The 23,496-nt window shown below is 32.6% G+C and overlaps 1 protein-coding gene across 2 annotated transcripts; it reads left to right on the top strand.

Moving 5' to 3' along the window:
• The first annotated feature begins 1,874 nt into the window (after nt 1–1,874).
• On the top strand, nt 1,875–19,847 carry POU1F1 (POU class 1 homeobox 1). Of its 2 annotated transcripts, none has more exons than XM_069472461.1 (6): nt 1,875–2,137; nt 5,039–5,110; nt 14,601–14,825; nt 16,857–17,021; nt 18,152–18,212; nt 19,102–19,847. In XM_069472461.1, the coding sequence occupies exons 1-6, from the start codon at nt 1,996–1,998 to the stop codon at nt 19,310–19,312; spliced, it is 876 nt and encodes a 291-aa protein (XP_069328562.1). In that variant the 5' UTR covers nt 1,875–1,995; the 3' UTR covers nt 19,313–19,847. The 2 variants fall into 2 exon arrangements, with proteins under 2 accessions (XP_069328562.1, XP_069328561.1); XM_069472460.1 differs by having other exon boundaries at nt 4,961–5,110.
• The last annotated feature ends 3,649 nt before the right edge of the window (nt 19,848–23,496 follow it).

The raw sequence follows: 23,496 nt of genomic DNA, 5'->3' as shown, positions 1-23,496 counted from the left end.
CCACATCTCAGAATCTATCCTAGAGACGCACATTCTAAACAATCCTACAGATATAGTATAGTAGACTATATAATTGAAACATCTGTTTCCTGACTTTACCCCATTTCAACTGTAACATTCTGGTTTGCATTTCACAGAGCAAGTATTTATTTTTTAAAGCCATTATTAAAGAAATTCTGTACAAGATTGCAATTTTTATAATTTTACATATCCTTATCAATTACTGGGAAAGTTTTGTATTGTTTGCTAGGCAGGTTTGAGGGTACTCCTTCGTAATCTATCATTTGGTTGATATACTTTCCCAATATATTCCAATGACTATAGAACAATAGTAAAATCATTAAGGGTGATTTTCAGATTCTATTCTCTGTAAATATCATTTAGCTTAATTTTTTAAATACATGACACTGAATAAACTTATTTTTATTTAATTTCCTTAACAAAGTCTCTTTATAAACATACTGAAAAACCACTTCTTTGTATATGTGAAGTCTGAAAATTCCCAGAATTCTGCAAGAGTGTAATAAATGCTTTTGATTAACTGAAACCTTCTCTCATTAGAGAAGACTAATAGAGCTTCAAAGATATAGACATCAGAATGGAAAAATAGGTCATTTTTAGAATAAATATTTTTCATTTACCATCTAGTGATTTGGGCAACTTTTCACATACTTTCCTACAAAGTATCAGCTGGTTACTAACAAAGTGTTCCAGTTTTTTGAAAATGTATTCTTGTCAATATTAACATTAAACTTAGCACCAAGCAACCAATTCAAGTTATCTTGAAACATTCCATAATACAAAATTTGAGTCTAATGTGGCGTGGCCCTCATTTATCAGTAATGTCTACGCCTGTTTAGCTGCTTCTGTTTGCTGTATTATCCTGGTATACATTCTATAAATAGTACTTGAGTTCACTCATTATATAAATCATGATAGTTACAAAATCTTGATGCTGACATTTATCTTTGAATTATTTGTAATATATTATTTTTCATTCTTATATAATGTTGGTATATTCTGTGTCAGAATTTTGTATTCAGTGCTACCATGTTTACTTCGGGCTCTGTGGCAAAATGGCCAAGATCTCACCTTCTAGCACAGTCTGGCTCACTGAGGATGAGATGGTTCATAACTCACAGAGGTGTCGTGAGATTTGCATGACATACAGAAATGCCTGGAATATTGTCAGCATCTAATAAGAGCTTACTAAATTTTGGTTCTCTATGATTAAATTAAAATCAAGGGAAAAATAATGTTCATCTTCTTTACACATTACTATATTTTATTCAATATTTTTCCATTTTCCATTTATAATATAATAAAAATTAAATTGGTTGTTATAGTTTCTCAAAGCTGTGCATTGTTGAATATGAATCAGTAATTGACAACATATTCACTCTCATATTGTCTTACATGCTTCTCTCAGTATAAACTTAAATATTCAGTTTCTTAAAACTTTTTAGTATGCATTTCTCTTTGTTTCATGTTATTTTGCAGATTTAATGAGAAGTTATCAAAAAAAAAAGAAAAGCCTCTCACATTTATAAAATTGCAATTGTGTTAGTAGCAAAAAGACACCTACTGTTTTTCAATTCATCGTAGCATTATTTCTTTGAGGGACACTTTTTCAAAGTTCTTGATTCTTCTCTAAAAGGTCTGAACTACTGAAGTTGTTAAATAAAGTTTCAGATTTCTCTCGTTGCCTCAATCTATACCCCAGAACCAGCTTCCTTCTTGGGCATGGATTATGTCTGGGTAAGAAAGGAAGACGGTTCAGATTGATAAAGCAATACTCCTGGGAAAAGACTATTAACATGTATAAAGGGATTTCCTTGCAGTATAAATGCTAGCACGCGCCCTCCTGGTGCCTCAGAGCCTTTCTGATGTATATATGCAGGTACTGAGAATTAAATTGGCCCTTTGAGACAGTAATATAATAAAACTCTGATTTGGGGAGCAGTGTTCTCTTTATTTTTCTACTCTCTTGTGGGAATGAGTTGCCAATCTTTTACTTCAGCTGATACTTTTATACCTCTGAATTCTGACGCTTCTGCAACTCTGCCTCTGATAATGCATCACAGTGCCGCCGAGTGTCTACCAGTCTCCAACCATGCCACCAATGTGATGTCTACAGGTACTGACTCCTATGACAGTTTACATATGGCTGGGCCTAAAGATTTCAGAATGGATGCTTTGAATCTTGTTGGTTAATCTCTTTGCTACTTTTATTTTTCCACTTTAATTTAATTTGTTTTAAGTTAAATATTAAGAACATTAAAGAAGCCAAAATGCCTAAGAATTTCAAAATAAATATTAGTAAGGGCAATAATTTAAATTATTGTTTGTTTTATTATAATAAAAAAGATCTGTTTTCTACATAATAAAACAGTGAGCTTGGGTATTTGTAATCTGAAGCCATTTTCATGGAAATGTTTATGGAATAAGGAGCAAAATGAAATAAATATGATAAAATAATTTAATATTTAAAAGGTGCTACTTCTTTATCTTAAAGATTTATTTGGTTTTTAGGTTACATTTGCTACCGTCTAAAAACAATTATAAACCTTATATTAAACACAGCTGAGGAATTCCCAATACCAACAATAGTTTTTAAAGAATTAAATAATTAAATTAGTTTTAATAAACTTACATTTTTAGCATAATATAAAACTCAAGAATCAAAGCTAGAAGTAATATAGCATTTAAAGCCCATGAACTGAGTTAAATTTTCTCAAGATTGAGTCTGAAGCGACTTCGCTTCTAACCAAGTTTTAACATTCGCCTCACATAACTTTTTAACATAAAAATCAAGCTTGAGAATTCAAAAATATCGCCTCAACACAGTGAACTAAGTACTCATGTTGTGCCAATGTGTTCATTCTTTATGAAATAACAAATAAAGTGTTTTTCAAACTGATTTATAAATGGACAAAGCCTTGAATTCAGTAAATTTCTTCTATTAAATAACAAAATACTGCTCACTGTTCATCAGTTTTAAATGCAATCTGCCTCATATTTAGAAATGAAATAAAATTTTATACATTCAGAAATCAAAATTTGAGTTGATACATTAATATTCCCATTTAAAGGATTTAAGCTTTATCTTTTATTATAATTAGGTAGTTTCCAAACATTTATGCAAGTTTGGCATAAAGCTTCTGCTGAATTTCAAAAAATCTAGAGAACAGATATTTGGACTTTGGTAAAATCATTTAATGTAGAGATATTTTTTCATCCACCAAAGATTTCCATAATTTTAAAGGTAATAATGGAAATATCCTCAAACGTATTATTTGGAAAATACAATAAGTTGTTTTTATAAAAAATATACATTATAAATAAATCTAAACAATTACCACACAGCTAATCATACATTTTGAATAATAGATATTTCTATACACTGGGGAATAGGAGGATGATACATTGTTTCTTTAATCTATATTTGAAGAGAATTTGGCCAGCATGAAAATAAAATTTAGAATTGAGGTAATGAGCTAGCAAAATGATCTAGTTTTAGTCTCAAAATCCTATTTATTTATTTAAAAATAATTAACATACTTAGTAAACTAGGCTTTTGTAGGCAACTTCCTAAAATCAGAAAAACAAAAATTATTTAAACCTTGGAAATGAAAAAAATTCATAATCAGTGAAAATGACCTAAAAATGTTTTAAATGATAACAGCATTGATTTACAATTTTTCCATGAAATTATAATCATATATATCAAACTGCCTAAGAAATTAGAAATACCGATTTTAATGAGAACACTTGTTTAATTTTGGAATGTATAGTAAGATTTTTATGTGTAATTATCATGTTGAAAAATAACTTCAGTTCTTTCTACTTGTTAGTCATAAAATGAAAATTTGTGCAGATATTTAAAAGTTAAAGATTGTTCTATATTTTTAAGAAATCTATTTTACTTTATGAAGAGACAGCATGTTCTTAATCACTGGATGATAATATCAATATTCTCAAATGATCCTAATTCTGTACTTTATTCCAGAAAGTGTAATTATATTATATTTATGAAAATCCACCAATATATTCAGGTTATGAATGCAAAATGAAAACATAAAATATATGAGGAAACATTGACAAATAGTTTTATTGTCATGCTGCTAACCATTAACAAGTAGTTTTACTGTTCATGCTTCTAATCATCTTGATTTGTGTTTAAAACCCAATAAATTTTAGTAATTCAAATTTACTTTCAGTAAAAAGATTGATTCCAGGAAGCATATAATCAGTTTTGAACAATGATGTTTATATAAGGCTTTATGGATATCAAGTCACCCAACAATCAATGGAACTTATTTTTTGACCAGCTTTACCATTAGAATGGCTGAATCAATTGTGTGCATGCCGAAAACATGAAACTTTGTGATTACAACATCAGCATAAATAGATCATACATTGTCACAACACTCTTCAGCGTAGTAGAATATTTATGATTGTATCTAATAGGAGGCTAGTTGCTCTGCCATTTCCTCTTTGATGGAAGAAATTTGTTAGGAAAATAAATAAAAGTACAGACTGTTATGCGCCCATTTCTGCATTCATTCTTCCAGAGAAAAACCTCTTTATACCATCCTACGCAAGAATTGTAAGAGACTATTCCTCTAGTCAGTTTGTTGTAATGTCTGTGTTGGGTAGAACCTACAAGAATTCTGCAGCTCCTCAAAAGCCAAGCTCCAGAGTGGTCAGTCATGCCTTCGTGGGGCCCCTCCTAGTGGCAGCACAGAATGCAGGATAATTAATGAAGGATATAGTCCACTTTGATGCTTTATGATCTCATTACTTGAGACAAACTTTGACCCCTAGTTTTAACCCACTCATCAGAGAACTTCCCCCAAATGAGAATAAAATAAAAGGCATATAACTTTAATAATGGCATAAATCTGTATTTTTGAAATGAAATGAATGTGTCTTGAATCCCCATAAGTTTTCTTACCAGTCTTGCATATTTTGTCTTTGATTCAAACTCCTAAATGTCTGCGCACACATTCCTTGGTGAAAACGCTGGGAAACACAGCAACGGGCCTTCATTATTCTGTTCCTTCGTGTCATTATGGAAACCAGCCATCAACCTATGGAGTGATGGCAGGTAAGAAAAATTGTCTTTATACATGATGTTGAATTTAGGGACACTTGGATGGATTTTCTGGGCCTGAGAGAATTATGACCAGAGTATAACATAAAATTCTGATCTCTTAACTTTGGAAATTATTGTTTAAAACCACCACTTATTTATATATTCCCTGATCTGTGACGCCCTCAGACACATAGGGGTAATACATAATTGCCCTGTTTTATGCAACCCTGAACTGCTGTGCTTCTTAATTCTTGTTTTTGCTTTGTATGATTTTTATTTGAATTAGCTATTGTCAAACTGTTGGTTGTCGTCACTTTTTGGTGCTATTGGCAGCCTTGCCTACACTAATAATATAGTAGCTACTGGCCCCATGTAGATATTCAAATTTAAATTTAAATAACTAAAATGAAATAAAATTTAAAACTCAGTTGCACTAGCTACATTTCAAGTGCTAAATAACCACATGTGGCTAGTGGCTATCATATAGACAGCACAGATTTATAGAACATCCCGCTCATCCCAATATTTCTTCTGGACATTTGGCTTATAAAGATAAATAAGACACTGACTGAAGGCAGAGCCTGATTGGTAGGGGCTTTAGCGATAGCTGTTTCAGGATTTAGAAGCCCTCTCTGAATTGTTTTTGGGTCTTAACTGGGATTGAAGTAATTGAAGCTACATACTTTTCTACTCTGGATAAGTAAAGCATCACTATATCAAGCGTAACTACCTATGTTCATGATTCTTACATGAAGGAATTGAAGCATGGTTTTTGAGGAATGGGAAAATCTGGCTGATGAGATCCACTCATCACAAAATTCATCTCTTAATTTCAGGACATGACCAGATAAAAGACTTAAATGCTTTTAAACAGTGCATAGTTTTGTTGTGCACAGATTTTTTTTATTTGTTGGTTTGTTTTTAAAGAAATTATTTGATCTTTTATATTTATTGCTACAGCAGAACGAGAACTCTTAGTGATAAATTAAGATTGTGTGAGAGAATCTGTGTGTGTGTATGTTTGATACTGAAAGAAATTATGGATAAAGGAATCACATGTTAGAGAAATATTTTCTGACTTGTGTTTTGTTATTATCCAGATAAGCAGGGGAAAAAAACCCATGGATGTGTGCTTATAACTTTCAAATAAAATGGAGCAAAGAATTTAACTTTTCAATTATTTAATTTCTCAAAATTTCTCAGCTTAAGACCAAATAAAACATTAAAACTTTAAAATAAAACAATATTCTAGAAAAATATTAACTTCTCTTACATTCTATGAAGAGTATTCTGAATAAACTGATAACCTCACAATTATGGTAAAATGAAAACTGATGTTTTTAACAATTACCTGTAAATCCTGATGTCTTTTTTTTAACAATTAAGAAATAAGGAAAGCTATATTTTTTCTTCCTCTCTGGCAATTGATTATTTATGATCCATGTATTTAATCAATATTCACAGTTAATGAGAACAGCGATCCTGGACGATGAACTAGTTTCATTATAAAATAGTAAAATATATGCACTTAGCTGCTGGAGGTGAAGGTGGAATGCTTGCTGTGGCCTTTACAACATTTTGATTATGTGGACAGGAAATGACCAACACATGCTGCTGTTTCCTGGAGGAAAAGCCTTACAGTTTATTTGAAGTGAGTCCCAGGAACCAAGATACATTTTTGGTTTTTTCTCTTAATCAAACACAGAGGTAGTCCCTGTCAATTGACAGAGTTTGGCACAAAGATAAAAACCAGTCACAGGCCAGTGGCCAATAAACTCTTGCTCAAATACCGTAAGATGGTTTTACTACCACCTCCGTCCCCACCAAATCAAAGAGGACATGCTGTTGTTGGCCTCGTGAGTTCTCAGCCAGCCCCAGAATTCTAACACCCTTCTTGCTCAGAACTGGAGCCAACAGGGCCAACGTAGGTCAATGGGCAGCTCAGGGTTTGCTGATATACATTTCCTCAAGCAGGAACTCAGAAAACCCTCTTTTGTGAACCCCTTCATCATTACAATTAAAAAGGAAAGGCCTCAGGAAAAGCCTTTTAAAATGACTCAAAACCTGGCTTAGTGACACCAAGAGCAAAAAGGGTTATACCAGGATTTGGAGGTATCATGTTAGTCTTAAAATTAAATATATTTTGTTACTGAAAGAAAATCTCACCATGTCAAGCTTAAAGATTATATTTGAATATTTTTTGAGAGGAATATTATTAAATTGCGATATGCTTTATAATTTGTCAGAATGTGTATATTTTGACATATATTCAGTATTAGCATTTGCTTCATGGGAGATTAATTCTTACAGAATCTAAACTCTCCTGCCTTCATCCACTTCATGCACAAATTAAGTTACAAAATACAGGAATTAGAAAATGACAGAAAAAACGTATGAAATACACATTAAAAACCTGGTTATGTCATTTGAATTTTCTGAGAAGTCTCCAAGCATTTATCAAATCAGCCATTTTCACACAATCCAAGGAGCATCTCAACACCACAGACATGTTCAGTGACACATAGTCTAGATAAAAGTGAAAATATAGAAAGAATGATATCTCTAAATGATGTGAAATTCCTTTATTTTAATATAGTTATTTCATTACCCATACTCTGATGCTTACACACGTAGTTGGAGCATTTTATTAAATTAACCCACATGAAGGGAATAGAGCTAATATTTTGTCAGGTTGGTAGGGAGGACTTTAATTGTCAGCTGAATCCACTGGACTTAATAGTCCAGATGCAGGCAAACTAAAGAGAGGGATTAATTGGGAGCAATGAATTAGCTACACCATTAACTAATTACTAACCTTACTCAAGTCACTTAACACCTGAGTTTCAATCTCTTCGTATCTAAATTGTGGTGGGTACTAAACCCTATCAGGGTTGAGTTGTGGCAGATTTGTACCAATTCAACCTACTTTCTCTTTCAGTCTTCTCTTTAGATACACTGGAAGCTAAATTCCTCTTCTGTTCCTTCTCTCCTGAGAATTTAGATAATTCAACAGACTACAGTACAAACAATAGGAAACAGAATCACAAATGCTATTCAAAATTTCATCTAGATAAACACAAAACAAAACAAAATATCAAGAAAAAGTCCTAAAAACGCTGATTCCTGGGCGTCCGAGACTGTTTCTGTTCCCCAGTATCTAAAGCAGAGTGAAATTTAGGAAACAATCTCACTGGGCTGTTCACTCTTTCCTCTGTCTCATGGAAACTGAGCAAATCAACCTCATGCAATGAATGTTAAACCTGGCCTGGTTATATGATATAATGGTCAAACCAAGAAGTGGTGTGAGAGTCCTTGTTTTAAAAATTAATTTTAAGAGGAAAGCACCATCAGCTGATGAGTAGATAAAGAAAACATGGTGTGTATATATATACAGACACACACACAAATATATATATATATACACACATAATAGATACACCATGCCATACTACTCAGCCATCAAAAAGAAGAAGAAAAATACTACCTTTTGCAGCAACTAGGATGAAATTGGAGGTCATATCCTAAGTGAAGTATCTCAGGAACGGAAAAACAAATACCACGCATACTCACGTATAAGTGGGAGCTGAATGACGGGTATACAAGTCACACAGAGTGGTATGGTGAACATTGGAGACTCGGAAGAGGGGAGGGTGAGAGCAGAATGAGGGATAAAAAATTACCTATCGTGTACAGTGTACACTATTCAAGTCAGGGACACTAAAAGCCCTGACTTCACCATACAAATCATCCTTGTAACAAAAAGACAACTGTACCCTCTAAATCTATTGAAATAAAATAAAATAAAAAGAAGAAAAAAAAATTTTTAAAAATCTGATGTTTGGGAATTAACCAAGATGATGAGCATCCATTCTTTTGATGAGAAATGGATAATAAAAGATTGTTGTGCCTGAAAATGCCTTCTTCACCTGGGCTAACACAGAAGGCAACAGAAATCAGTTTGACAGTTGATATGGAGAAATAGTTTACTTTGGAGCTCGTCTTTTCATTCTTTTTAATTTTTTCTTTCTATACTTCTTTGGTTCTTTCTTTTCCCTTGCCTCCCTCTCTGCCTGCCTTCCTTCCTTCCTTCTTTTCTTCCTTCCTGTCTTGCTTTGTTTTGTTTTATGTGGCCCTAAATTCTTCTGCTTGTAACAACTCTGAGGGAAGGAGTAATTCTGAAGATCTTTTTCCTGATTTCATGAAAGGTCTTTCAGTAGCAGTAACATGATGTATTTTCCTTCTAGACTAAGGTTTGGCAACGGTTTTCTGTAAAGAACCAGACAGTAAATGTCTTAAACTTGTTAGTCTCTGTTGCAACTACTCCATTCTGCTATTATAGCCGAAAAGCAGTCATAGGCTATGTGTAAACAAATAGGCATGGCTTTGTTCCAATTAAACTGAATTTACAAAAGCAGGCAGTGGACCCCTTTTCTACATAAATAGGATTTACCAAGGCATAAAAGTAAAAAGATCAGAGTTGCAATATGTGCTTTGCTTTGAATTGTTGCCCATGTGGAAAAAGTGGGGAAAAAATATTCAAATACATGTTCCTGTGCATGTTACAAGTACAGAAGGGTGGTATATTTACTGTGTTCCTGTGCTTCCCCTAACCTGAGATGCTGTCAGCTAGCCACATGCTACAAAGAGCAATCGCCCCATGCCATGGTGCACTGAGTCAGCGCCTTACAAGGCAAGCCCTATCCCTGGCCCCCATTGCCTCCTTTAAAAGATTTACTTCTTTTCTCCCTCCTCTGCCACATAGAAATACAAACACAGCAAGTCAGAAAGGCTCTGGTGGATTAATCTGCAAAGTAAAAATATACGTCGGACTGTAGAGAGTGTGCAAGCACTTCCCAGCTATTTAAGTGTGTGCCCTCTAGGCCTCAAGACAGTTTTGCTTTATCCATGTTTGAGAAAAAGCATGTGAGACCTCTGCTGCATGTGACTCACATCTTTCATCTTCTTCCTAATTTTTTCTTTTTCAGGAATCTAGGCTTTAAAAAATTTTGAAAAATATCTTTCTGTGTATCCCATACCAATCACTCCCAACACTCCCCCAAACACAGCAGTTTGTTTGGCTGTGCTCATAACTGCTGCGATGAATTTCTCGGGGTTACTTCCAGGAAAATTGTGACCCTGAAATAATTTTGGATACTTTCATTTAATGAAAAATAAAAATGTATCACACATCATGTTTTTATTCTTGCTCTGGATGTCAAACCTTGGACCATAGCATTTTCTGTGTACTTTATCATAGACTCTGATCAAATGTGTTTCCTTGGTGTCCACTTCCCATGGTATTTATGACATATAAAATACATTCTCAATTTTCTGGAAATAGGGATGGTACAATTCTAATACTTTAAAAAATAATTATAGTATTTTTGTCTGAAAATTTTAAGTGTATTTCATACATTATAAATATTTATTGAGTTGTTGCAAAAGTAATTGTGGTTTTAGCATTGTGGAAATTTGCCGTTTGATATTGGAATACATTTGTAAATAAATGTGGTTATACATCATTTGAATGTGCATTTCTCGCTTTATACTTTGTTTTTGCTAATGACATTACTTGCTATTTATTTTATATTTATTTTATACTATGGAAATGATGTTAGACCAAAAGCAAATCTGATCGATTTTCTTATTCGAGTTCAAAATGAGTCGTAAGCAGTGGAGACAACTCACAACACCAACAATGCATTTGGCCCAGGAACTGCTAATGAACATACAGTGCAGTGGTGGTTCAAGAAGTTTTGCACAGGAGACAAGAGCCTTGAAGATGAGGAATGCAGTGGCGGCCATGGGAAATTGACAACAACCAATTGAGAGCAATCATCAAAGCTGATCCTCTTACAACTACATGAGAAGTTGCGGAAGAACTCAAGGTCGACCATTATATGGTCATTCAGCATTTGAAGCAAATTGGAAAGGTGAAAAAGCTCAATAAGTGGGTGCCTCATGAACCGACTGAAAATCAAAAAAAATTATCATTTTGCAGTGTCATCTACTCTTATTGTACACAACAATGAACCATTTCTAGATCGGAGTGTGACATGTTAAGAAAAGTGGATTTTATACAACAATTTGGGATGACTAGCTCAGTGGTTGGACCAAGAAGAAGCTCCAAAGCACTTTCCAAAGCCAAACTTGCACCAATAAAAGGTCATGGTCACTGTTTGGTGGTCTGCTACTGGTCTGATCCACTACAGCTTTCTGAATCCCAGTGAAATCATTATATCTGAGAAGTATGCTCTGCAAATCGATGAGATCCACCGGAAACTGCAACGCCTGCAGCCCACATTGTTCAACAGAAAGGGTCCAATTCTTCTCCATGACAATGCCCAACAACATGTCCTACAATCAATGCTTCAAAAGTTGAACGAATCGGGCTACAAAGTTTTGCTTCATCCACCATATTCACCTCACCTCTCGCCAACCAGCTACCACTTCTTCAAGCATCTGGACACCTTTTTGTAGGAAAAATTCTTCCACAACCAGCAGGATGCAGAAAATGGTTTCCAAGTTTCTCAAATTCCAAAGCATGGATTTTTATGCTACAGGAATAACAAACTTATTTCTCATTGGCCAAAAATGTGTTGATTGTAATGGTTCCTATTTTGATTAACAAAGATGTGTTTGAGCCTAGTTATAATGATTTAAAATTCAGGGTCCAAAACTGCAATTACTTTTGCACCAACCTAATATTCAATATAGCCAAATATGTTTAACTGTAGGAAAAAGCTTTAAAGAAAAGTCATTTATCTGAGTATAGACTTCCTGGAAAATAAAGTAGATAATTATTTTGATGTGGTTTATCATGACGCTTATTGGACTTGATTTCTAGTTTCAACTGCATCGTTAGTTCATCGTGGCACTGGAGAAAGTTATTTAGTTTCTTTCTATTTAAATTTTTTAAATTGTAAATTGGTGGGAAATATATATATCCTTTCTAACTCATTTGTTTACTTAAGAATAAGTAAGATGACAAACGTGAAATGAACACAGGATAAAGTGTTGCATAGATTTTTATAATAGTTGTGCATGGTTATGATTGGCCAGAAAAATCAAAAATAATGCTCAAGGTTGTTAACAAATTCAGACTTACGAAATACTATGTAAAAATATGCAACAAATTATTTATGTTAAATAAACAATTTGACATAGGTTAAATGAATTATCTAGTTTCTTAAATATATTAAATGTACAAAATCAAACAGTAGCCTTTTTTCTTTTGATTTTACTGTTTCTCAGGTTATCCCATTATTTTTAATAAATGTATTAAGTAATGTCTGATATATGAGAATGAAGAAAGAAATGATTTTTTTAATATTTGTAAGAATCAACTCTGAAAGCATAATCAAAAGACAGGTCTTGAGATAAATGTTAAGTATTAATAGATTCTAAAATAAATGTCATTGGTATTCTTTTTATATAATTAAGGTCTTTTACTTTAACTAGCAGAAATCTAACACTAATAGGAAGCTAAAAATGAACCCCAGAAACAATGAATATTTTCAAAGAACATTTTCAAAGAACAGCTATACAATTAAAAGTTGATACAATTGCTTTATAAAATTTTCTCTGTTCCAACCAATATACTACATACTAAAGCATAAAGCAGATAGCTGACTTTTTAAAACGTAAACCTGAATAATTTTGGGTTGTAAGAGTAGCATGGATTTTTCAAGGCAAAAAATAGTTTCTTTCAAATCTTTTCCATATTTGTGAAGCAGATAAATTTGTTATGTCACTTTGATCTCTTATTAGTATGTTTACTTTGCTTCAGAAAAGTAATATATTCTATTAGATGGGGTACACTTTATAATTACATATTCTTATATAAATAATACAAGTCAACAATTTGCTGAGTTACGCTATTCTTTGCTCATTACATATTGATATATTAATGCAAGATTTATATATCCTGGCAAAAATAATTATTACTCATGTCTTTGATTTGTTAATATATTTATGGAGAAATTATAGGTAGCATGAACTCAATGTATTTTTTCAGTACATTTCCAGGAGTGATGATTGCATGTATTCATGCTAATTTATTTTGAAATATTCATTTATACTTATAAGAAAAATGATTAATTACTTAATATCTTTATATGAAAATGTCTTGGTTATATAGTCATCCCTTGATGTCCATGGAGTATTGATTCCAGGATCCCCAAGGATAGCAAAATCCACAGATGCCCAAATGCCTTATATAAAATGTTATAGTATTTGTGTATAGCCCATGTGCATCTTCCTGAAAATTTTAAATCATCTCTAGATTACTTATAATACCTAGTACAATGTAAATGCTATGTAGTTTTCAACTTGCATTATTTTTATTCGTTTTTTAGTTGCTTTTTAAAAAATATTTTTGAGCCATCGTTGGTTGAATCCATGAATGTGGAGCCCATGGATACAGAGGGCTGACTGTACGTGTCATTTAATATAAATTGAAGTAAAATCTTTACCAATAAAAATTGTAGCATATCAATGAAGAAAACAAGAAACAAAATGTTTTGGACTTTGGCTTAGATGTCATCCCCTTACCTATGCTTCTCAACTGAGAGAGATTCTTCTTTCCTAATAAAGAATAAAATCTGGAAGTAATTTTCTTTTTAATTTCATAACATTTTAAATGTTTTGTGATGTGTCATTTAACTCGCACGGTAGAGACAAGGCTTCATCCTTTACGAGTGATTACCTGTCATATCTAGAATTGCATCTTTTCTTTCCACTTGCTTTTGCTTCTCCTTAAATAGTAATCAAGAAGTGATTCCATGATATGGTATATTTTTCAAGAATGCATGTTGCTAACTTTTTAATAGAAATTTTAAATTTACCTTTTGTTAATTTCTATTCACTCTTCAAATCTATTTAACCAATTTAATGTATTATACATCGTCATAATTCTCTTCTTACCTACCTTTGTTAAATTAAAAAAGATGTGATTATTTTCTATTAAAATCAAGCATTTACCAATAAAACAGTGGGGCTTTTTAATACTGTAAAATGAATTTCCCAATCACAAAAAAAAACTTCCCAGGACAGCATTTTGCCCAAAGCATTTAGTGCCTTGGTTTTAGCAAACATCACACATTATTTGTTCAATGACTTAAGAATACAGAGATCAAAGTGTAGATTCTGGTTAGAGTGGAACCTCAGATTCCCGGGAATAGGTGTCTTTTAAGAGAAAAATGATGGAAACTTACACTTCTGAGAGAATTTGCTTATTTTTGTTTTAATTATTCCCAATCCCCTATTTCTTTCTTTTAACATTGTCTTTGCTTTTGCTGCTCTGGAGTAGGTGGAAGACAAATTAACTCCAATTTTACTAAGCTACTTTGACTCCTCCTTTGGAAGACTGAATGTAAGGTAACTTTTAAGTATTAAGAATGTCTATAGAATAATGGGCTCTCGCAGGCAAAACTGTTCCCTGTATAGAAATAAGGAATAATTACAAATGGTCCTTTCCTTTCTTTTTTTGTTTTTCTCACAGGCAGTTTAACCCCTTGTCTTTATAAATTTCCTGACCACACCTTGAGTCATGGATTTCCTCCCATACACCAGCCTCTCCTGGCAGAGGACCCCACAGCTGCTGATTTCAAGCAGGAACTCAGGCGGAAAAGTAAATTGGTTGAAGAGCCAATAGATATGGATTCTCCTGAAATCCGAGAACTTGAAAAGTTTGCCAATGAATTTAAAGTGAGAAGAATTAAGTTAGGTATGTGCTTATTAAGAGCAATGGGGCAAATAACTTGGTCTTCAAATCCTTACTCTATTACTGTTAAATCTCTTATAATCTGACTCAAAAGTCTAAAACAGCTCTCAGTCTACATCTCTACTGTGGACTTAAGTTAGTCAAATTATAACAATTCTACAAAAGCCTTTATTTTCTTATAAATTCTTAATAGTCAAAATACACAGATTTTTAAACTGATGGCACCTTTTCCCAATTTTACCCACATCAAGGTTAGTTTTGATGTGCCCGTTTTTACCTATATTTTATTTGAACTTTTGAATAGATAATATATTCATGATTAAAAAAATGATAGAGTATAAGTGACATGTATCTCTTCTGATTGTCCTTCCTTTTAATTGTTGTTAGTTTCTTTTGTATCTTTCTAGAGACACATTGTGCATATATAAGCAAATATAGATATTGCTTCATACAGATGTATTTCGGAGAGATTTCAGTATTAATTTTTCTAGAGATCTTTTTCTTTTATGGAGCTGTTAAATTCCACCTTATGAATATACTACCATTTATTTAACCAGTTCCCTACTAGTGGAATTTAGGTGATTTCTGATCTTACGATGTTAAACCATGTAATTAGCCCCATTAAATGTCATTTTGCCTCTATGTAAATATTAATATAGGTGTAGGAAAAATGTTAGAAGCACAATTGCTTGATCAAAGAGTACATGTATTTGTTATTTTAATAAATGTTGTCAATCTGGTCTCTATAGAAGTTGCACCAAATTTTACTACCACTGTGAGTATCTCTTATACCACCTTGAAAATATAAACTCCATGAAGGCACAAGATTTTTGTTTATCAATTTCTTTTTGTTTTCTCACTAATGGTATCCCCAGCATCTGAAACAGTGTGACTGGAACATAGAATAAATATGTAGTGATTGAGAAATATTATGCTATTAGTCTTTTGGATCTTTGCAATTAGTCAAAGTGGTATCTCATTGTAGTTTCATTTTAAATTTATGTTACTATGAGTGCAGAGTGAAAAGCATTCTTTTATATATTTGACAATCATTTGTATTTCCTTTTCTGTGAACTGTCTGAGAGTTTGCTCATTGTTTCTAATATAAAATACTATAACAATTAACTTTGGTTAAAATTCATGAAGTTGTGTATTTTTTTAATAGATTGAAATGATAGTTCAAACCTCTGCACTTGGGGAATGAACCATAGGTAATTTTATAATAATATTTATTTATGGCCATCATAAGTAATCGTTTATATATATATATGTAGGTATGTAGCCTTAGGGCCTAAAGTAATACGTAGTTATTGCATGTAATAAACATAGCAGTAGGCTTCTTTATAACATTCATTTTCAATTTTCTATTTATATTGCTATGAATGTTTCAAATTATATATTGATGGTTTATTTCAGCTTGTCCTCTAAAAATGTTTGGGAAAATCAATAAGGACCTTTGTCTGAAGATAGAACCATTACCAAACAATACAATAAATGTATTCAGAGGTATACATGGAATGTGTGATCATAGTTTCATAATAAACATGATTTTAGGGAAATTAAGCATAATTCTTAGTTTTATTTGATACTCAACAATATAGTTGAATTTTTACTCCTCCAGTTGAAATAAAAATTTTATGATATATTGCCATATATTTCATGCATTATAATTAATATATTAAAGATTTTTGAGCATGTATCAGATATTTAATGATAATGAGAAAAAGAGCAAGAATGTTTAAGTGTCTCAGAAAGTGTTCAGGACACACCTTTTTAGCCTGGCTAGATATTATGAATGGCAGATGTTCCTATCTGAGTTCTTTTGACTTTCAGAAAAAAGTAATTTATTAACTTGAAGAAGTACTGGACAATCCTACACTGAACCTTACTAGATAATTCTAATTTGCCAAAAGTATATGATTAAAAAACAGTATTTAATAATTGACAAAGAAAATACATAGGTTTGTGTGATAATGGACCAAAATTAATGCTTTTTGAAAAGCTGGAGCTAACATCTTTATTGTCTTTTCACAGGATACACCCAAACAAATGTTGGGGAAGCCCTGGCAGCTGTGCATGGCTCTGAATTCAGTCAAACCACTATCTGCCGATTTGAAAATCTGCAGCTCAGCTTTAAAAATGCATGCAAACTGAAAGCAATATTATCCAAATGGCTGGAGGAAGCTGAGCAAGTAGGAGGTACTAAAGCTATAGCTCTGAAGGCTGTGCTATATTTTAACCTAAAAAAAAAATGGCTTCAATTGGTGGGACTAATGCTAAAGTGGGAGGTTTGATGGAGTTTTTTGTCCTTTTCTTTTTGAGATGAAAAACCAGTATCTTGTGATATCACACTAAAAAAAAAAAAAAAAAAAAAGGAAGGCCAATGTAAGTTTGGCAAGAATTTACTGAGGAGAGAATAAGCTACATAAGGAAAGCTTTCTGGATACTATGGCATCAATGTGAACTGGTGAAATATTTATTTTTTAGTATATTTAGATTTTTTCCCTGTGTGCTATACGGAAGTAACTGTACGTGAATCACTTTTATAATCTAATATTAGTGTACACAGACCTGGGCGCGGTGGCTCACGCCTGTAATCCTAGCACTCTGGGGAGGCGGAGGCAGGCGGATCGTTTGAGTTCAGGAGTTTGAGACCAGCCTGAGCAAGAGTGAGACTCTGTCTCTACTAAAAATATATAAAGAAATTATCTGGACAACTAAAAATATATAGAAAAAATCAGCCAGGCATGGCGGTGCGGCACATGCCTGTAGTCCCAGCTACTAGGGAGGCTGAGGCAGAAGGATCGCTTGAGCCCAGGAGTTTGAGGTTGCTGTGAGCTAGGCTGACACCATGGAACTCTAGCCTGGGCAACAGAGTGAGACTCTATCTCAAAAAAAAAAAAAAAAGATAAAAAAATAAATAAATAAAAATAATATTAGTGTACACAGCCCATTTGTACACACTAATCTTCAAAGTAAGTGAAATAAACAATTGCTAGATGAGCAATTTAATGAGATAAAATCATCACTCATACTACCGTCAAAGCTGGATAAAGAGAAACGTCTGAAAGCATTCACACCAAGTGTTCCAACAAAAGTAAGGTGAGGATATTATGTATAGTTGCTAAATTCATATTTATTTCTGCATTAACATTTTTCTCCAGGGCCTGTAATATATTAATAAAACGACTTAGATTGCAAAAACTTAAGACAAAAATTTATGACATTTTAATTTTTCATTGTTTTATAAAGAAAATTTAAAACCCAAATGTAATAGTTAAAAAAATAATCTACTTTGTGTTCCTAATTATGCCTCCTTTCCATTATAGCATTGTACAATGAAAAAGTAGGAGCAAATGAAAGGAAAAGGAAACGAAGAACAACCATAAGGTATTTTTTTTTAATATTTTATAAATTATGTTTATTTTATAAATGGAATGAGCATTTGAATGTAATAGACATGCAACATAACATATAAATGTAAAGTGAATAAAGTCAACTGAAGAAATAAGATAGGTTTTTAAAAAGTGTAATTTAATAACTTAATTGTGAGAAATGGAGAGCAAATAATTTTTAACGTTTGATGGAAAATTTTATATTGTTTGATTCAAGAACACTTTTGCTCTAGAAGTTTTGGATAAATACAGAAATCAAACAATCACTTCTAAAAGAGGGACCGTCTCTACCGTCCTCTTATATACGTGCTCTTGCTTTGGCAATAAGGTATCTATGGTATCTGTGATATTAAAAATAGAAACACTGCTAATCAGTATTTCAGTCTCTTAAAATTTCGACATTACCTTTTACATTTCAACCCAGAAAGATTTTTCATTGATATTTTTGTAGTTTCTATGCGGCCCACATAGGAAATGCTAAAACATAGGTTTTGTTTTGATTGGTTTTTTCACTACACATTTCACCTATTGTAAACAACCTAAATGATTTTAGGGGGATATTTAGGAAGGCCTATGGAAGTGTTCATTTCCTTTTCAAGATCGCAGTGCCCTCTGGTGGCGCAAAGTGGGATAAACATAGAAGGCCTGGGTACCCCTACTTATTGCTTCCTGTGACTCTGGTAACGTTAACCCTGCATTAAGACAAACATCTAAATATTTAACACATTGTACATTTGTTCTTGTTGAAGTGCTTTGCAAGTGTGTTCAGAGTCCTTAAGTTTCCTTTGCAAGTTAATATTTGGGAGTTCAACCTAACTTAATTTTGATCTGCCAAAAACTTCACTAAAAACATAATTTCACCCCTTACTCCCACCCCACCCCAGTATTGCTGCTAAAGATGCTCTGGAGAGACACTTTGGAGAACAGAATAAACCTTCCTCTCAAGAGATCATGCGGATGGCTGAAGAACTGAATCTTGAAAAAGAAGTAGTAAGAGTTTGGTTTTGCAACCGAAGGCAGAGAGAAAAACGGGTGAAAACAAGTCTGAATCAGAGTTTATTTTCTATTTCTAAAGAGCATCTTGAATGCAGATAAAATTTGTTATTGTGCAATCACCGTTTTTTTCCCCACTTTCATTCCTTTCTATTCCTCAACAAAAATAGAAATTACTTAGTTGACTTCAAAAATAATTTTATACCAATAACTTTAGCAGAAGTTTTTCTTTACTACTATTTTTTAAAAAAGAACCCAACAGTTTAAATTATATCGGTTTACATAAATTATTTTATGTGAAATAATTATTCTCAAAAGCCCCAATACACATTTTAAGCCAAAGATACTAAGAGGAATAAAACAATGGAGTCTCTGTCTCTCTCTCTCTCTCTCTCCCCCCCCTCACCCCGACACACACACACACACAGACATATGATTATGCATATAGGTCTTTTGGCTTAAAAGTTTCTTTTCCAAGCCTATTATCTTAATATTTTAGTCAGTACTGTCACATATTTAAAGCATTTCACCAGGGAAGTTTCAATTAGAAAATTCATTAATCAATGTTCTACTTACCACCACCAGCTTTAGTTTGTTTGAATTAAAAGTTTTGAACTTAAGAACTGGAAGTGTCTTAGAATTTTATCATTGTATTTAGGAATAAGCTGCAATCAGAACTGATACTTTTGAAGCTAAGCTATTTATGGCTTAGAACCCAAAGAACTGTTTCAAAGGAGATATGTAGAAACATTAATTCATGATATTTTAATTCTTTGCCAAAATTACCTTTTTGATGTTTAGCTATAGAAAATATGCTTTGTGGATTCTTCAGCCCTAAACCATGTCTGCAAGCCACAAGAGCTGGGACAAGACCTGGTTTGTTTGCTGTTATTTCTGCAGTGCTTGGGGAAGTGTTTGCTCATAGTAGACATGCAATCTTTGTTAAATGAATGAAAGGGTGTGTTGGTAACAGTAACTACAAATATGAGGGGTGTCACCTAATTTGAAAATGTAATCTATCTTTGAAATCTCATAATCCAGAAAATCATCTGAGATCCCACAACAACAGATGATGGCTTTGAGTACAATTTGTTACAATTTATTATTAATACAAAAACTTTTGATATATTGAGCTTTTTAATTCTGAGAATTTTATTCAAAGAATGTTTACTTAACTTTTAAGAATGCACTTCTTCGAAATTTGCAAGTAGAAGCAAACTGTAGTGTGAAATTTAGAAGTGACCTTTTTTTTGCATTTCAAATGTAAATTTGCTGCCATTGTTTAACTTATTTTATATAAAAAATGGAAACAATTAGATCACATTTTATTGTTAACTTAGAATGCTTACTAAATAAATTATACTCCTCAGTCTCCTTTTATATTACTAAAGACCTAGCATTTTTATATATCATAATCTACATAGATCACATATGTATGTGCACACATAATCGCCATCAATTGGATGGGCAGAAATTTGATAGGTAACTAACAAAGACAGATATTTAATTAACAAAAGATAGTTTTCAGTGACCTAATCATCCATGTCTAAGCACATACTTAGCATCCAAATGGTAACAAATATAAAAATTTTGAGAATAAATTCCAAATTATTCAGCAATGCAAGTGCTCAAATTCCTTTTCTGGATAACACAGTATTTCTTTACCTGCTTAAAACATACATTAATTGGGGAAAGGATTCTTTAGTTTGCAAAAAATCAAGATCATGTACACATACATGTATACATATATGCAAAAATGCATATATGCTCTTTGAAACTTGCAAATAGAAGCCAAATGTAAGGCAATATAAATCTAGATTAGTGATTTTTTTTGCATTTTAAATATGAATCTGCTGGTAATGTTTATTCTGACTTTATGTAACAAAAATAATCATGTATATGTACTTAGATCATCTATCTATATATGTATATATATGTTTAGATCATAATAGATATTATCAGACATTCATCCACAAGGTCATTCTTTTCAAAATTAGACACAACCAGCATTGGGAACTAATTTTTCTCCCTAAAAGAAATTATATTTAATGAATAATATTGAAATAGGAATTCTTTACTCATTTAGATATTCATCTGTTAGTTGTAAATATACTAGCATTTACTATTAACTCATTTGTACTGAGTTTTGAGACTATTTTCTACCTATGTTGTGATATTTTAATATAGATTAAAATTTTAATAGAAAATGGTTGTTATTTACAATCCTAAATTATAATTTAGCAAATGACAAATGTCATTTACTGTGCAGAATTAATGTTTATACCTTAAATAAATAGCAAAGGCTAATTTTAGCCATACAGTCTCTCCATCTTATGTCCTTGTAAGCTCCTCAGTGGTAAGTCCTTAGGAATTCAGTGGAGTGGTCTATTAAAATGAAGAGATGTTTGTCCTTTATGTCAACTGGTAAATTCAACTTTACCTAGTAGAGGTGGTTGACAAACTCATTCATATAATTTACTTTTCCATCTCTAATGGTGGAAAGGATTTATCTAGTCAAAGAAATATTTTCAGTGTTTGGGGATGAGGGTGTGTGTGTATTTTCAAGTTGTTGGGGGACTTGTGGGGAGGTGTGGTGTTCGAAGGGTACCTGAAATCATACTTCCTCTAAGGCAATGCCAATTCAATTGACTCTTAAAGGAACTAAGCTTAGAAGAATGGTTTTGAGTCTCTTTATGGGACTCAACTTCTACAGACAGGAAACTGGAAAGTTGATCTGTGTGTCTGAAGCTGCAAAAACCTTTTCATGCAGAGTATCAGGGAACATTATCATAGGTTTCTTTGCAGACCTGGGCAGACCCTGTTTTAACATAAAATGTTTAAGAGTACATATTTAAATTAGGCCCACAGGGATCAGCTGAGAATTGTGGTAACTGGGCTTGTAGGGAAAGTACATTTGGCCAAAGAGAGAGTGCCAGGTTTCCTCTAAAGGCACTAAAATGCCACTGACAAAATAGACATCACTGTGCAGGTCAAATAACACAAAGCCCATAGGCTGCCAGCTTCCTCCTTCTCACCTATAGGGTCTCAAACTTGAGCCCCTTTCCATTGGCCCCTGCCATAACCAGAGACTCCCCCCAGAGCACACTGTCTGTGCAACAGAATCATCTAACAGATGGTCACGTTATGTTTTCTAAGAACAGGTGTTACCATTGACATTTTTGTATCATATTCTACTTCTCTGGTACTCTGAAATCTCCCCCATCCATGACTTTTTCATCTGGTAGCAAAATGTGACACTGGACTGCATCCTTTTCAATAACAGAAATACTTTTTTATTCTCTTTCTATGGGCAATCTCTTATTGCTTGAATATAATTATTAAATAAATCCTTTTACCAAAAAAAGGGAAGTTAGAAAAAGCAGTTTTTTTTTTTTTACAAAAATCAATATTTCCACTGAGCTCAATCTAGAAGAATCCTCATTTCTTATTCTTAAAGGGCCCAAAAGGAACTGTTTTATTTTAGCAAAGGATATGGTAATATTACAAATTTATAGTGATTGTGAAAACTGTCACCAGAACATTTTACAAATATAGCCAAATAAAAATGACTATCTTTTGGGTTCAAAAGTCTTTGTGGTAAGTGGAAGAAATCATGGAGATTTGTAAGTTTAAAAATAAAACTTCAAAATGTTTAGTTTCTGGAAATTTTAGGAAAGAGATTATCACATTAATTGAATGTGAAACCACTAATTCTTAGGCTTATTAACATTCACAAACATCAGCTTGTTACCAATATGAACTCTTAAAAGACACTTATTTTAGTTAAAATGTAAGTAGCAGAGTTATCTAATGGTACCTTCTGAGAAAATAATAAAAATCATTCTTTTGAAAAATTATCAAATTTGCTTAAAATTTTAATTTTAGCAGAAGCTAAAAACAGAATAAAAGAGATAAGGGATAACAGTAATAAATCTTTATTGGAATTTTTTTAACAAAATAATTTTGAAAAACAAAAGCCCCCACATGTAAACAAGAAAGTAAATAAGTTAGATGTCATTATTATGTACATCCAAGAATCAAAACATGTTCTGGGTTAACATTCAATAATCCAATAAAATGTTTTGACCCATCACTGTTCAGAAAAATTGTGTCTTTAATAGTATCAATAATGAAACCTAATCTTTGAACATTATAAAATGGCTTACAGAGTGTAAACTATACAGTTTAGTTTTTCATTCCTACCACCAATCCATATGTCACAGGTGTACGTACTAGTCCTAAGATGTATTTTACTTTGTCAACATTAGTCCAAAATATCCATTATC

The sequence above is a fragment of the Eulemur rufifrons genome, chromosome 7 (assembly GCF_041146395.1).
Source record: "Eulemur rufifrons isolate Redbay chromosome 7, OSU_ERuf_1, whole genome shotgun sequence".
In the NCBI taxonomy this organism is placed as follows: domain Eukaryota; kingdom Metazoa; phylum Chordata; class Mammalia; order Primates; family Lemuridae; genus Eulemur; species Eulemur rufifrons.
This window is presented reverse-complemented; position numbering and strand designations above follow the sequence as displayed.

Coding starts and splice junctions, on each gene's coding strand:
- POU1F1 (XM_069472460.1), top strand. CDS start 1,996: ATGAGTTGCCAATCTTTTACTTCAGCTGATACTTTTATACCTCTGAAT. Junction 5,111..14,600: donor AACCTATGGAGTGATGGCAG/GTAAGAAAAATT, acceptor TTTTTCTCACAG/GCAGTTTAACCCCTTGTCTT. Junction 18,213..19,101: donor AAACGAAGAACAACCATAAG/GTATTTTTTTTT, acceptor ACCCCACCCCAG/TATTGCTGCTAAAGATGCTC.